Below are 16,339 nucleotides of genomic sequence, written 5' to 3'. Positions count from 1 at the left end.
GGGGAGAGAAAGTGATTCATTGGTTGTAATGGGTAAGGTAGGTCCAGAGAGTCCAGTTGGGTAATACCTCCAGGAAGGGAGGAGGAACGGTGAAATGGGTCCAAGGAGTAATAATGATGCTAGTGTCCACGGTGAGGGCTTTCTATGTCTCCAGGAGTGTTTCCAACGCAGGGCAGGGTAATGATGATTACCAACAGAGACTGTAAGACAGTCTGGAGAAGTCTGGAGCTCCTGCAGGTCGTTCAGAGGTCGGCTCTAACTAGCAGGTGGGCTGGCAGGAGCGGTCCAGACTCCGCCCTGCACTTCCTGGATACCTGCTCAGCCCCGCCTGGAACCCAGAACACAACCACAGAACCACAGCCGAGTGCGATCACGACTCACTTATCCAGAAAAGTTTCTTAAAGCATACCAACAACACAACACAACAACTCAGACCTGAGTCCTTAACATGAAATCCCTCGCTGCTCATGCCATGTTCTGTTCTGAATGAGGGTATCTACCTAACACGAGTAAATGTAAATTCTGTATCCCCACAGACAGAGAAGCTATACAACTGGAGAGAAAGAGAGGGGAACACCAGAGGAGAGCGAGATGCTGGATAAGTCCCACGGCTTAAAAGATCTTCAGGTAGGACAACACGAAAAGACTCAACAGAGCATCAGTTTATCCACACAGCTGTCTAAGAACACTAACACAACATTGTACCATGTGTACAGGGCTGTAGTGGAGGGTAAACGCACGTAAACGCTGTTTACGCACCTCTGGAATTTAGGAAATAGCGTTTACCCACCTCTAAATAGCGTTTACCCACCTCTAAATAGCGTTTACGCAGCTCTTAATGGCAATTACGCACGTCAAAGTTCCCTGCGCCTTGTGATCTGCCGTTGGAATAATCCAAAATAAATTTGATGTCATTTAAAAAATATTGTTGAACATACTTAACGCTTTAGTAGGAATCATTTTCATCTGCTCTGTATTCGGGTATGTGACCTTCCAATCAGTGCCTTTCGGCTGCGGCAGCGACACCAATCAGGATCCAGGGAATATGTAAACGCATACACGTTGTGTAGTTGCCTGCCTGCCTACCTGTTCAAAGTTAATCATCATGGATATTAGGAGATGTTTGAAGAGACCATCCAGTGCTTCCACTTCCGCAGATGCCAGCAAAAGGCCTCAAGTACAAAGTAAGACTGACAGAGATCAATTTACATGAGTCGTTAAATGTGCTTTATAAATAAGTTTGACTTGACGAATTATGGCAATGACAGAACGAGCTTTCAGATTAGCTAATGCGTAGTCATGCTATCCTTGTACAGTGGAAACCGCTTATAGTGGTCACGGATATAGCCTAGTAATCAACCGCTTATATAGATCAAAAGGCTTGGGACGGAATCATTTCTATACTAATACTGTTTAAATAATTCGTTTATAGTGATCAAGAAATCCGCTTCTAATGTTAATTTTTGGCCATTTTATGAATGTAAACATGTGCAAAAATTATTTTAAAACTACGTGTAGCTATTTTATTTTTTACTCCCTTGATTCCTTTCTGGACGTCTGCTTCTGCCTCGCTAGCCAACGTAACGAGTTGACACCGGGCAGCAAGCGCGCGAATCATGGCTGGAAAAAGGAAGTCATGGAGGAGCATGTGTCCGAGGATGGGTGCTGGAGAGCGGATTGAATGCGCGTGTGACCGCTGGAAGCTCCAGGCTGGTTCTTGTAAGATGGGAGGCCGGTGTTCATTCGATTTCTCCTACTTGTCGAGAATTGCTACTTTGTGGTTTTGCGCATGCGCCGAGCCGATTTTCTAAGTTTCGTTTTCACGCCAAGTAGCACAAATCGACAGAACACCGGCACGGAGGAGCATAGATCCGAGCAGGGGTGCTGAAAGGCGGATTGAATTCAAACTTTATTTTCTGACTTGTAAGAAAAAAAATGCACCGGCGGCACAGCAGAGAATAAGTAACGTACTGTATTTGAGTTAGCCTACAGTATGTCTGCGCACTGCGCAGTACTGTAATTAAACTTGCATGATAATAAAATTCAGTAAATGCTGAAGCTATCCGTTTCATTCGTTTCATTCTTCAAGGTGAAATGAGAATAGCAAATCAAATAAAAGGTCAATTGTCATTCTAAATACCGCAAAAATACGATTTATATGATGGCTTATATATGATTTTTTTTTAAACAGCCATTGAATTGGCACGTGTAAAACAAAAATAGCAATCTTATATTTTCTAAATATAAAACAATATAACAAAAAAAACATGCTGTATAGGCTATTTATGCTGACATAGGTAGTTATAGCCTACATGAGTGATCCTTTAACTTATGTTGTCAGTGTAATTGGCAGGCTGCTTAACTGGTGTTCTCAGCCCCACAACTCTTAAATTCTACTTTTTTCAGGCAGTGATGGTACAGGCAATGAGGCAGAGATCACAGGGAGAGGAGAAACACCAGGAGATCAGATAGAGATAGAAGAGGAAAGAGGAGGAAATGAAAGAGGACCAACAGAGAATGAGGAAACAGAGAAAGATGAAATAGGAGATGAAGAAACAGGTAGTGCGAGAGGAGTAAGAGAAGAAACAGGGACAGGAGAGATGGAGAGTGGAGAGTCTGAAGTAGAGGGAGATGCAGAATCTGAGACTGAAGACACAGTGAGAGGAGAAAGAGAGAGCAGATGCCATCCCAGTATCTGGACAGAAAAACAACACATACGGTTTAAAAAAGATAACCCTTGGCTTATTGTCAATGGTGAATATCTTGGATGCAAAATCTGCAAAAAAGTGAAAGGCCTTGGAGTGTTTAAAGAAACAGGAATGTGTCTCTCAAATGAATGGGCCGCAACTAAAGTCACATACAGTCGCAATGGTGATCACCAGTATCAGTTGTCATGCTTGAGAAGTAAAATTTTCAAACACACATCATCAAAGAGCCACAAGGCAGCCGAAAACATAGTGAACACAAAACACACAATAGATGTATCAATGCAAAAACAACTGGAGAGTGAAGAACAGAAGACAGCCTCACTGTTTCGAACAGCCTACTTCATGGCAAAGAAGAACAGGCCATTCACAGACTACCACGAACTTGTGGCGCTCCAGCAAGAGAATGGCCTTGACATGGGTATCACTCTACATTCAAGATACACTGCAAAAAATATAATAGACCACACAACTCATGAAATGAGGAAGAAAGTTCTGAACCACATCGTAACTGAACACCAAAGGTTTAGTGTTTTAATTGACGAATCAACAACTCTTAGCAAGAAATCAGCCCTGGTTGTTTATTTAACATCCATTATAAGTGGCGTACCCACAGTAGTATTTCTGGATTTGGTGGAGCTGGAAAGCCAGTCAGCTGAGAGCATAACTAAGAGTTTACTACAGTGCCTCCAGACTTGGGGAATGGATGAAGATTTCATCAAAGAAAATTTCATTGCGTTTGCCAGTGATGAGGCAAGTGCCATGCTGGGCCAGAAGTCAGGGGTAGCTGCACGCCTACAACTCCTGTATCCACTTCTCATTGTGTGGCACTGCCTAAACCATAGGCTGGAATTGGCTGTTGGAGACACAGTCAAGCACACTAACAATGTCCATCATTTCAAGTCTTTTTTAGACAAAATTTACACACTGTACCACAGGTCACCAAAAAACTGCCGGGAACTGGCTGAGCATGCACAACAACTTGAGGTAAATCTGCAAAAGATTGGGAGGGTCCTTGATGTCAGATGGGCAGCTAGCAGTTTCAGAACTGTGAAAGCTGTATGGAATTCCTACAAGGCCCTGTATCATCACTTCAGTGCTGCTTCAGTGGATGTCACAAGAGAGGAAAATGACAAGGCCATGTACAGAGGTCTTATGACCAAAATGGAGCAAGAGGAATTCCTATGTGATTTAGCCCTCATGTATGACACATTAGAGGAGATCTCCCACCTCTCTCTGAGCTTGCAAGAAAGAGGAATGACCCTCACAAGAGCAGACACATTAATGAGACGAACAATTCGCATTGTTTCCTCAATGATTACCTGTCCAGGTGACAAGAGGCAGGAGGCCCTTCAAGCTACAGAAAAACATGAGTTTAACGGGATTCAACTAAGAAGCAAGGGCAAGGCAGATAAACTCATCAGAGTTCCTTCACTCACTCATTGAGAACCTGGAGGACAGATTGTTCACTACAGGCTCATCTAAGCAACAGAGTGTGTCAGCTGAAAACAAGGCCCAGTACAGTGAATTGCTGGACCACTTTAAAGTTCTTCTTCCAGCAAACTGGCCTGTTCCCCTAAAGGAACCATATGGGGAATCCAATGTGAAAAAACTTGCCCAAAGGTTCAGACTTGATGACAGAAAAATTCTTGAAGGCTTCAGGGACTTCAAGGATAACTCAAGCATCATTCCAGAAAACCTTGCACCACTCATGAATGTCCACCATCTCATTCCAGTTAGCACTGCTGAGTGTGAGAGAGGGTTCAGCTTAATGAACATCATAGTGTGCCCCCTGAGATGCAGTCTGCACATTACCACTGTGTCGTCCTTGATGTTTCTTCACCTGAATGGCCCGCCACTCACAAAGTTCAATCTAACACCGTATGTGAAGTCCTGGCTGGTGAAGCACAGGGGAGCCATGGACCCCAGAACACGCCCCTGCAAGGCAGAACCTGACGTAGCGGACAAGGAGGCCCTCTGGGCACTACTTTAAAAAGCATGCATACTAACACACACACACACACACACACACACACACACACACACACACACACACACACACACACACACACACACACACCATATCTACTGTAGATAGTTCTTACTCTACACATACTTTTCTTTACTGTTGAAATTTGAAATTTAATAAACTACACACTACAAACACATTTGTTGACTGTCATTGATTTAATATGACTTTAACTGATAACGTCATGGAATATGGCCAGGACAGCCATACAGATTCGCGACACCTTGCGTTGCTTTGTGCTGTGTCGCGTTGCGTTGCGTTGCGTTGCGTTGCGTTGCGTTGCGTTGCGTTGCGTTGCGTTGCGTTGCGTTGCGTTGCGTCGCGTCGCGTTGCGTCGCGTCACGGTCTGTCTGATCAAAAAATTCATAGTTTACCCACCTCTAATTTGACCACTACAGCCCTGCATGTGTAAATATGTCAAAGCTGTTCTGACGTCATGCTTTCATCAGATTTCACAGCAGCTTCAGGGCATGAACTCATAATGAACTCATAGTTCCAGCCATGGTTGAATCCTTTAGATTTATCTGTGTTTCATCAGAAATATGAAATAAAAGATCCTTACATTTTTACAGTCCCTTTATGAGAACAAATATCATCCTTAGAAATGTATCTATTGTGGGAAATGATCCAATATTATTTATCTGTAAGTGTGTGAAACTTTAAGAACCTTGTGCACTCATAACTGCAGCTAAATGTTCATGGTGACTGCTGATAAGTCCTGGTTAGGGTTAGTTACCATAATAATAACCAGGTAAAAGCTCGGGTTAAGAACAATGGGCCTCATGCAAGAACATTTTCGTATTTTTATTCTAAATTTCTCTCAATTTTTTCGTAAGAAGGTCTCGTACGAACACGCCACGTCAGATTCAACAAGCGCTCTTAACTTCGGAAAAAGTGTGTAAACGACCTGCGTAAATGATGAATCACACCTGTGCGTATATAATTGCACGTGCACGAGGATAGTAAATTTGCATACTCCACGCCCAAAATGATACCATATAAGGCTGTGCTTCCTCTCTCCTGTGCCAGGAAGTGTTGAGTCATGAGAATGGCATCAAGGCGCAAAAAGAAGAACTTTACGGGCTCTGAGACTGAAGTTCTGCTTTCAGAGATCCAAAAAGGAAAATCTGTCATTTTTAGCAGTGTCAGCAGTGGAATTACGGGACCTGCTAAAGCCAAGAAATGGGAAGTTATTACGAGTGCTGTTAATACCATGTCACCGAAATAAAAAAATAAATGGTTTGATCTGAAAATGGCTTAAAAAAAACGTCTCGCCCTGGGCAGGCGATCGATGACTGCAACTAAAGCCGTGCAATCAGTTGTTGCCTCACCATGATTGCACTTTGATGGGGGGGTTAATGAGGGGGGTCTTCTGGCACCACACCTTCTGGTCTGCCTGGGCTGGTTCAGGTGGAGACCCTCGTTCAGGGCAATATTGTGCAAAACGCAGCTTGCCTTCTCTGGGCTATAGAGCAGTTTGCCCCCCCCTCGCTGTATGGAGACACACCCACCTGGCCTTCAGCTCAGTGCGCTCCACGACAGCACGGGTGCTTTGATGCGTATATGTGTCTCGTGCTCCGATTATGATTGGCAGTCCAGCCACGGCATGAAAGTCCCTCTTAATCTGCACTTGTTGGACAGCGGTGTATGGGAATGTGATGTACCACGGGTGATAAACTGATGAGAGCTTTGATGACCAAGGGGAGCGCACGACTCACAGAGGACTGGGACACCCCCGATCTGTCTCCAGTCTCCGTCTGAAAGGTTCCAGTGGCCAAAAATCTAAGGGTGGTGAGGACCTGGACGTGTGGTGGAATTGGGTTTGATCGGCGTGTTTTTCTCTGGAGTCGTGGCTCTAGCAAGCTGCATATTTGCAGCAGCACAGTCCTTGGTGATCTAAATCGCGATGTCAGCCATTCATCTGTCTCCACATGGATATCTACACGCTCTCTTCCAAGAGCCTGACGCGCTAAGGCATCCAAAAGTAGAAAGTCAGCCGCTGGTTACGCTTCCCATTGACCTTGTTATATACAGAGTCAAATGAACCTTCAATTTGTGCGTAATTCAAGTCAAACAGAATAATTTCAGCATCATTTTGGGGTATAATGTATATATTTATTTATGTTTGCCTCAAAGTAATTAAATACAATCCATTAGTCAAGCAAACTTGATTGGAATAACAGCAGACTATTTTAGGAAACTCCTACGACAGCTCTGGATCACTCGTGAATTCTGTTCGTACCTGAAAGAAAACGTAAAATACGAAAAGATTGGTGAATGCGCAAATTCTCTTAAATCACTCGTACGGACGATTTAAGAACAAATCTGTGCGTACGAACGGTTCTTGCATGAGGCCCAATGGGTCCACCATGGTAACAACAGACCGGAGGCCTGAACCAGGAGCAGCAAGGGGCTGAAGCTAACCTGCTAGCTCTAAAATGGTTATAAAGGTGCAATATTTTATAGGAAAAATGGCAACATGTTGACATGATAACTTAATAATAACGATGTTTTACATTAAATAAAGATATTGTTTAGTAATTTACATCTTATAATCCTGTAAATTATGCAGCAACAACAACTACCTGGTTGATACTGTAACACCAGGGGGCAGCATTGGGTCTTCATGCTGGTTGCTGCACTAAATGTCCACAGAAAGGAGCCGTAACTCCAGCATCCTCCATAATGTGTGTCCCATTTTTCTTTGAGTTCCCCCTCTGCTCCTCAGTGCAAAATTCAAAATAAGAAATTCAGATGTGACTAAAGTGCACATTCCAGACTTTGATTCTCATCATTTCAGTTCCACCATGTAGAAATGACCCCACGGTCCCCTTCATTTTACAGCCCCATAATCACACTCAGGTGTGTTTCATTGCTCCATTAAAAACAAAATGAATTTAGACATTCCTGAATGGCCACCTGCCACCTGCCATCTGTCTTCTGTAACCTGTCACATGCCACCTGTAACCTGCCATCCAACCAGGAACCCGAATCACCACTCCACCGTACAGCCCAGTTGTGGGACTCGGCCCCGGGCCTCGGCCCCGGGCCTCGGCCCCCGGCCGCATGTTGTCCCTCACTCTCTGCTGCCCTTTTCCTGTCTATTTATTCTTGAACTCATAAAACCTTTAAAAAAAAAAAAGAGGGGGAGAAATGATTTGGCGATGTCTGATACATTTATCACACCTTCCACCAACTCTTCAATAAATAAAATACATTTACATTTACATTGTATCATTGCAACATCATCTGTAACATTCTAGAATAAGTGTTATGGAAATCATCCTTAATTAATTAAGAATATTGATAATAATGTTCTATAAATAAAACATCCCAATGATTGTGGGAACCTGACTGCAGCTTCACCTACATATAAGCTGCTCAGTCTGGAGGTGATGTCATTTATCCCCTTACACAAATCTAATTTTCCATATTTCCCCTCACATATAATCCTTCTGTCTCATTTATTTCCCTGAGTTTTCTTCTCCCATTCTGAGGACGTTGGGTCATAATAATGCGTAAATAAATATCAGCATACCAGCATTAACTTATGGAACACTTATCAGCCTGAGTGTTTTTCTCCAAATTCAATTCAGTTGAATATACGTAGTCCACTTTTGACTTTATTGACATTCCATATAAAGTGAACTGAGTTAAAGCTTAAAAACGTATCATCTCGGCTGGAATCAACTTAGATTTAGGAAGAGTGTTTTTCTTCTGGGTGAATTTATTCTGCAGATTTGTACTGATTATTTCCTTCTCTGTCTCAGTGCTGAAGAAGAGGTGAACTCCCCGGCAGCATCCAGATGAAGGCTCCCAGCTGGCAGCAACAGTCCAAGCAGTTTTCCACTGAACCTCATGAACCTGCATAAAGTCTGCGTTTAGGCTGCTGTTAATGTGGCTTTTGCTGCTGTTTAGTGTGTGTGTGTGTGTGTGTGTGTGTGAATGCTGTGAGGCTGTAAGATGGTCATTATGGTGTCTGAGTATCTGTTTTAGGGCTATTTTATTGTTTTCAAAATCTTTCAAAGAATTTAAATTATTTGTACTCTTGTACATTACTGTTTGTTTTTGAATGAAAATTTCTTCCTTTTTTTTGATGCCTTGTCTGGAGAAGCTGTCATTGGCACACTAATTATATTCTTACTTGATGTCACTCGGGTTTAAACACTGGCAAATAGATTGACTGCTTTAATATTAGATCATTAACTTATTGTGCGGTGTGTTAAATACATGTGGAATATCCATCCATCCATCCATCCATCCATCCATCCATCTTCCTCCGCTTATCGGAGGTGGGGTCGTGGAGACAAGAGGGTCTGGGCCTCCTCCCAGGAGGCATCCTAACCAGGTGAAGCACCTCAGCTGACTCCTATGTGGAGGAGCAGCGGCTCGACTCCGAGCTCCCCCCGGATGGGGGAGCTCCTCCCCCCCCAGATGGTGGAGCCCCTCCCCCCTGGATGAAGGAGCTTCTCCTCCCAGATGGTGGAGCTCCTCCCCCTGCCTCTAAAGCTGAGCCCCGCCCCCTCTGAAGGAAACTCATTCCAGCCGCTCGTATCCACGACCTCCTTCTTTGGGTCTGTACCCAGATCTGTGCCCACAGGTGATGGTTGGAGCAAAGATGGAGCAGCAACCTCATTGCTGCTGACGGAGCGTCCATCTGTCCATCTCTGACTCCAACCCACCATCACTGAGAACCAGATACTTAAGAACTTGAAGAACTTTCACTGTACTTCTGTGTGTGTAAATTTAGTTTGATACTTTTATATTCTATGTAAAGCACTTTAACACTTTGTTGTTGAATTCTCCTATTTAAATAAATTTGCCTTGCTTTATCAGTTTAAGTTTCCACGAGTCCCTGGCTGTAATGCTTCTGACCTAACAGATGAACTCTCCCACACACTAATACATCATCTCTGAGCAGACATTGAAGGAATAATGGTTTCTCCCTTCAGAAGGACCGTTTATTATGGAAGACATTCTCAGTGTTGCATTTCCAGTCCAGTCTGAGGCTCCAGGTACTTCTTGTCCTCAATCTGACCCTTCTATGATTCCTTGAGCATCTGAGGAAACTGACGCTGACACTTTGCAGTAAGACATATTGCATCACTTCGAGCTCCTCTTGAACTATTAAAATCACTCATTTTCTACTAACAGTCACTCCTACAGAGCTTTGGTGTTTCTTTTCACTTTTTAGCGGTGCGTCTGTTTCTCTAGCTTAGCATGGCTACCAGTTCTCCCTCAATCTCCTGCCGTCACCTGCTCCCTGTGCCAGATGTTTAGATAGATACTTTATTAACCTGCTCCCTGTGCCAGATGTTTAGATAGATGCTTTATTAACCTGCTCCCTGTGCCAGATGTTTAGATAGATACTTTATTAACCTGCTCCCTGTGCCAGATGTTTAGATAGATGCTTTATTAACCTGCTCCCTGTGCCAGATGTTTAGATAGATACTTTATTAACCTGCTCCCTGTGCCAGATGTTTAGATAGATGCTTTATTAACCTGCTCCCTGTGCCAGATGTTTAGATAGATGCTTTATTAACCTGCTCCCTGTGCCAGATGTTAAATAGATGCTTTATTAACCTGCTCCCTGTGCCAGATGTTTAGATGCTTTATTAACCTGCTCCCTGTGCCAGATGTTTAGATAGATACTTTATTAACCTGCTCCCTGTGCCAGATGTTTAGATAGATGCTTTATTAACCTGCTCCCTGTGCCAGATGTTTAGATAGATGCTTTATTAACCTGCTCCCTGTGCCAGATGTTAAATAGATGCTTTATTAACCTGCTCCCTGTGCCAGATGTTTAGATGGATGCTTTATTAACCTGCTCCCTGTGCCAGATGTTTAGATGCTTTATTAACCTGCTCCCTGTGCCAGATGTTTAGATGCTTTATTAACCTGCTCCCTGTGCCAGTGTAACCGATTCTTGCGTCACTCCACGGTGTTAGGACAGACCAAATAACCCCTTGACTCTGCGTTGTGTATTTTTAATGAAGACAAGGAGTTTCTGGACAGTGGACACTTTATTTCCTGCGTGGGAACATAAGTTTGCATCAGTGCAGTTGGTTTAGCTTCACACAGCACACTGCAACAGAGCGTCACGTTAGCATTTAGCGTTAGCATGTATCGTTCTATGCTCTGTGCTGAAAAACGCGACTCACCTCTGACGCAGCTTTCACAGACTGGCAAGGATTACCGGAGCCAGCAGCATATAACCAGCCACACCAAGAGGGGGCGCAACTTCCCCACTGTACCCATACACAAAGCAAGTGGAACTCTACAACTTAAACCTTGTTACATTCCCCCCTGCTGAATTCCACTTGCACCCATAAAAAAAATAAACAGGTACACCACTACAACCAGGAGAGAAACAGAGAACAAAAACACAAACATTATATACAGTTCCTAATAGCTCATCCACAGCTATCGAAATGTGATCATTCAGCTCAGCAATCCCAGACAGTACAGTTACAATGAAATTCCAGTCAGAGGACTATTCACAAAAGAATCAGTATAAGAAGAAGTTGGCCAGACCCCTTCATCACACATGCGGGAAGCAAAAAAAATTAAAATATGCCCATTACATATTTCACTATATTGTAACTGTATGTCATTCTGATACAACTAAAGCACAACAAAAGCATTCTCACAGTTATGAAACTCCAATTTCCATTTCAAACACTATAAAATTAACTTTTGCTCTACAGGACTCAAACCTTTACAGTCCTCTGGTGCATTATCTCAATCAATCTAGAAACAGGTTTAAGTAACCTTCCCACCCTCGATCTAGCATGAGTCCGTCCCACCCCGTCAACAACAGATTGGTCTCCAGTGGGAGCATTGGTTTCAGGTGAGCCAAGAACCTTAACCAAAGGCAGACATTCTGTTTCACATTCAGCGGGTCTCACGGACACGACCAGGTCGGACCGTTGATCATCATCGGGAGACTGTTCTGGTACATCAGAGTCAACCGTGGGGACACAATTAGAGGGCGGATGATCCTCCACAGTAGTGCCTTCTAGTTGAACACACTCAGTCATCAGCAACTCGTCAGACACCTCAGACTGTAAGTCAGAAACCCAAGCTCTTGTCCTGTAGTCAGCAGATGCCACAGACACATCACAGACAGCTTCTCCATCACCATCAACCATCAGCGAGCCAGAGTCAGCCGACAAACTCCCTTCATCTTGAAATGAGTCATCCCCGAGGGGGAGAAAGTTCACTGGCATAATCAGGTTGCGGTGTACAACCTTCCTCTGTCCTGTGACAGCATTCTGCAGCTTAAAGGTGTGACTCGTGTCATTCTTGTCAACAACTGTGTAGACAACACTCTCCCAGCGATCGGCAAGTTTTCTTTTGCCACGCCCCTTTTTGTTGGCCAAAAGGACGCGGTCACCAACCTCCAGAGGGGATCCCCTAACTTTCTGGTTATAGAGATCTGTGTGGCGCTGCAACTGTCTACACGCCGTCTCTCGTGCAATGTCCACAGCCTCCTTGAGGTCTTCCCTCAATGTCTGAACATATCGATCATAATCTGTGATGTCATGGTGGTCAATGACTGAACCAAAGATTACATCAATAGGGAGTCTCGGCACCCTGCCAAACATTAACAGAAATGGCGCATAGCCAGTTGTCTCATGGACGGTGCAGTGGTATGCAAACGTGAGGGCTTTCAGCATATCAGGCCACCTCTGCTTAGCTCTCGGGGGTAAAGCACGAATCATATTGCCCAAAGTGCGGTTCATCCTCTCACAGGACCCGTTTCCCATTGGGTGATATGGAGTTGTATGGGACTTCTGGACACCAGCAACACTTAACAGTTCTGAAATTAGCGTGCTCTCAAAATTTGCTCCCTGATCAGAGTGCAATCGTGTGGGAAAGCCGTAGATGCAAAAGTAATTATGCCACAGTTGGTGCGCCACTGCCTTGGCAGACTGGTTGGGGCATAAAAAGGCATGTGCCATCTTTGTAAAGTGGTCAGTTACCACAAGCACATCCACTGATTTGTTTGCAGAGTCTTCTGCCGACCAAAAGTCGATGCAAACCAGTTCAAGGGGCTCAGACGTCTTAATGTTCACCAATGGTGCTCTGGCCTCCGGCTCAGGCGACTTGCTAATAACGCATCGCTTGCAGTGTTGTGGAGAAAATGAGTCGAATCACGCATCGGTCAGCCGTCCATTGGGGAGTTTATTGAACAAACTGTCACAGCAAATATGCATACAGAATGTTACAAAATGTCCGCAGGATTCATTTTGTGACACCTCTTTATACTCTCTTATCATAACAAGCGTACGTGGCCCTTTCTGGAGGCGCCTAGCTTCCGTCATAATGTTAAACAAACTCATTCTAACTATCAACAATATTCATCTGAACCAGTCAGCAAGGCACACGATGTAATTATGACATGTCAAGAGAATGTCATGACATCCTTCTCCCACAGCAGCAGTGCACATACTCTGCCACCTGTTTAGCCATGCCAGGCCAGTGAAATCTCTCCCGGGCAAGATAAAGGGTTCTTCGTTGGCCTTGGTGACCCGCTTCATCATGGACCCCCTTCAGAACAGCAGAGCGTAGGGCCGGTGGAACAACATACAGGTAGGTTTTAGCCTTTGTTACAGGATTCTTAGAGACTCTATACAGTACACCATTTTTCACAGTCAACTTGGTCCATATTCTCAGAAGTCTCTTTGTATCAGCTGCATCATTAGCTCGCTCTCTCCTCGACGGTCTCCGGCCCCTGTCCACATAGAAGATCACCCTACACAGCGCATCATTAGACTGCTGCTGCCTCCCTAGCTCTTCATGTGGTAAGATTTCAGAATCAGATTGATTTGACGTGAGCACAGTCTTGGAGAACTGAGGCAAGAGGAGAGCATGTGGCCACGCCTTGGACTCATGTTCTGTATGAACTTGGAAGACAGCTCCCACCTCAGAAGATGTCATTCCCCCAGCCTGCACAACAGCTGTGCACTGAGAAATACTAGGCTGGTCATTGTCTGGGGTCTTATCAGCTGAGTGAACAGTCCATCTGAAGGCCTCCTGTACTCCACCCGTGGCAACTGCCTCTGCCTCAAGGCTCTAGCATGGTTGCTGCGTCTGCTCGCGCGAGCGGTGTTGATGACGTCACGAGTTCGTACCCGCCATAGGACCCTATATAGTGGCGCAAGTCGTTGCGCGCCAGTAGTTGCAATTTTCTCCGTCACAGAGGTGGCGCTGCTACGTGAAGGTTACCTCTACTCTACAACCACGAAAGTGGAGAAGAAAACAATGCCGCTGTCAAGAGCAGGAATACTGTAATTAATGATACTGCTGCAGTTTTCGGATCATTTTAATTTTTTAATTCAGTTAATAGAGGTGAAGGTTTGAAGCCCCCGGCATCAACAGAGTCTCTGCCCTCTTCTTTGCCTTCACGTATCTGTCCCGTAGCTTCTTCCACACATTCTTACAGAACTCTCCCTCTTTCCCCAAAGTTCTGCCAATCTCTGTGCACCAGTTTGGGGAGTTTACGTGCTCCCTGTGCTGTTTCACTGCAGTTTCGTACAGCTGCCTGTACAAACGCACCTCCTCACTGAGCCGGTCTCACATCGGTCCATCCGGTTCGTTGTGGTCGGCGCCGCCAAGTTACAAAAATCGACTGGTGCACGACACCGCGCTGCGCCGTCTTTTCAAGGGAAGCGCCAGGCCTGAAACGTCATTTTGACGTCACGGTCCACCACCGCCGTGACAGACGCGGCAACCATGCTACCGCCTTCAGCCAGAAGATCATGATAAGGCACTCTTATCAAGCGATGGGAGGCACTGGACTGCACAAAGGGTTCCCTACTCTAATTCTTAGGACCAGGAATGTATTTCATGTCAAACTGGAAGGGTGCTAGCTTTGCAATCCACCTCTGCTTGCATGCGTCCAATCTTGGCTTAGACAGTATGTAAGTCAGAGGGTTATTATCTGTCCAAGCTGTAAACGGATGACCCCTCAACCAATGATGAAACTTATCACACACCGCCCACTTCAACGCAAAGAACTCCAGCCTATGTGCTGGATACTTGGACTGTGCGTGACTGAGTGTCTTACTGGCAAAGGCGACTGGCCTTGACATAGAAGCCCCAGCAGGAACTTGAGACAGCACTGCACCAAGGCCACTGCTGGAAGCATCAACAGATAGAAGGAAGGGCTCCTGAAAGTTTGGATGAGTCAGGAGCACTCGATCCAACAACGCCTGCTTCAACTCATAAAAAGCTGTCCTGCATTCATCTGTCCAATCCTCCTCACACAGCTTTGTACGCACCAGCCGGCGCCTTCTCTTTGGACCACGAGGACCTTTATCCCCAGATGTTAGCCGGAACAGAGGTCTCGCAATAGATGAACAGTTCTGAATGAATTGTTGGTAGAACATCACCATTCCCAGAAATGAGCGTACTCTCTTTTGGGATGGAACACTTGAACCTTCTTCCATGAGGTCTGATTCCGTAAGGGATGTAATGGATGCTATTTTGTCAGGGTCTGACCTTATTCCTTCAGCATCAATGATGTGCCCCAGGAATTTCACGGACCGCCTCAGGAAGTGGCACTTCTTTGGCGCCAACTTGAGATTGTGAGTCTGCAATCTCTGGAAAACCATATGCAAGCGCTGCAGTGCCACTTCTTCTGTGGGGGCAAAAACCAGGACATCGTCAAGATAACACAGCACACTAAGGAAGTTCTGATCTCCGAAAATGCCCAACATCATCCTCATAAAGGTGGCCGGACTGTTGCATAATCCTTGTGGCATACGATTGTACTCGTATAAACCAAACGGTGACGTAAATGCTGTGTACTTACGATCCAGCTCATGCACCTCCACATTGTAATAGCCTGAAGTCAAATCCATTGTAGAGAAAAATCCGTTTCCTCCTAAAGCAGCCAGCGCATCGGCCGGATGCGGAAGAGGGTGGGCATCTTTGACAGTTCTAGCGTTAAGCCAACGAAAGTCATTACAAATTCTTAAATCACCAGTCTTTTTCCAAACTAAGACCAATGGTGATGCAAACTCACTGCAAGACTTTCGAATTATTTCACGTTCCTCCATTTCATTCAGAGCCTGTCTTAGTTTGTCATAATGAGTTGGTGGCACACGTCGGCATGGTAACCGGAATGGCTTGTCATCCACCACTCGAATCCGATGGAGACAGCCTTTAGCCTTGCCGCAATCTAGCTTGTCTCTCGAGAAAATGGACTCAAACTGAGCTATGAGATTGACCAGATGCTCTTTGCTAGCTGTTGACACTTCACATGAGTCGATATCAATATCAGACAGCCTCAGATCTTGCAGCACTGCATGTAAAGAGCTACTGCCAACTGTCACTTGCTGTGAAGATGGATGATCTGGCAGAGTAGACATCAGTGACAAGACTCTGCTCATCATGGCACTGTGCCAAGTCAGTCGGCAGTTGTATATTTTGTTGTAAGCAGGAGCCTGTGGGGTTGAAGCTCTCCACCGCAGCACAGGTAAACACATCAGCCAACTTCATGTTTCGTTTTAGAACCATTGGCTTATCAAAGGGGTTTAACACCTTTACAGGGAGCCACCCCTCACTGTTCAGATGTGCCACTGTTCTCCCGACCATA

At 45.0% G+C, this 16,339-nt stretch overlaps 1 protein-coding gene and 1 pseudogene across 2 annotated transcripts in view; both read left to right on the top strand.

The window, feature by feature from the left end:
- LOC142401581 (CD166 antigen homolog) overlaps positions 1-9,575 on the top strand; it is a 36,203-nt gene extending 26,628 nt beyond the window's left edge. For both annotated transcript variants that reach the window (XM_075487049.1, XM_075487048.1), the window contains exons 14-15: positions 537-627; positions 8,505-9,575. In XM_075487049.1, coding sequence (XP_075343164.1) covers positions 537-627; positions 8,505-8,510 — 97 coding nt within the window. In that variant the 3' untranslated portion in view covers positions 8,511-9,575. The remainder of the gene's footprint in view (positions 1-536; positions 628-8,504) is intronic.
- Positions 2,123-7,202, top strand: LOC142401580 (E3 SUMO-protein ligase KIAA1586-like; annotated as a pseudogene).
- Positions 9,576-16,339: the final 6,764 nt, after the last annotated feature.

Source organism: Odontesthes bonariensis, chromosome 16 (assembly GCF_027942865.1).
Source record: "Odontesthes bonariensis isolate fOdoBon6 chromosome 16, fOdoBon6.hap1, whole genome shotgun sequence".
NCBI classification, from domain to species: Eukaryota; Metazoa; Chordata; class Actinopteri; order Atheriniformes; family Atherinopsidae; genus Odontesthes; species Odontesthes bonariensis.
The sequence above is the reverse complement of the archived record's forward strand: the minus strand, read 5'-3'. Positions and strand labels throughout refer to the sequence as shown.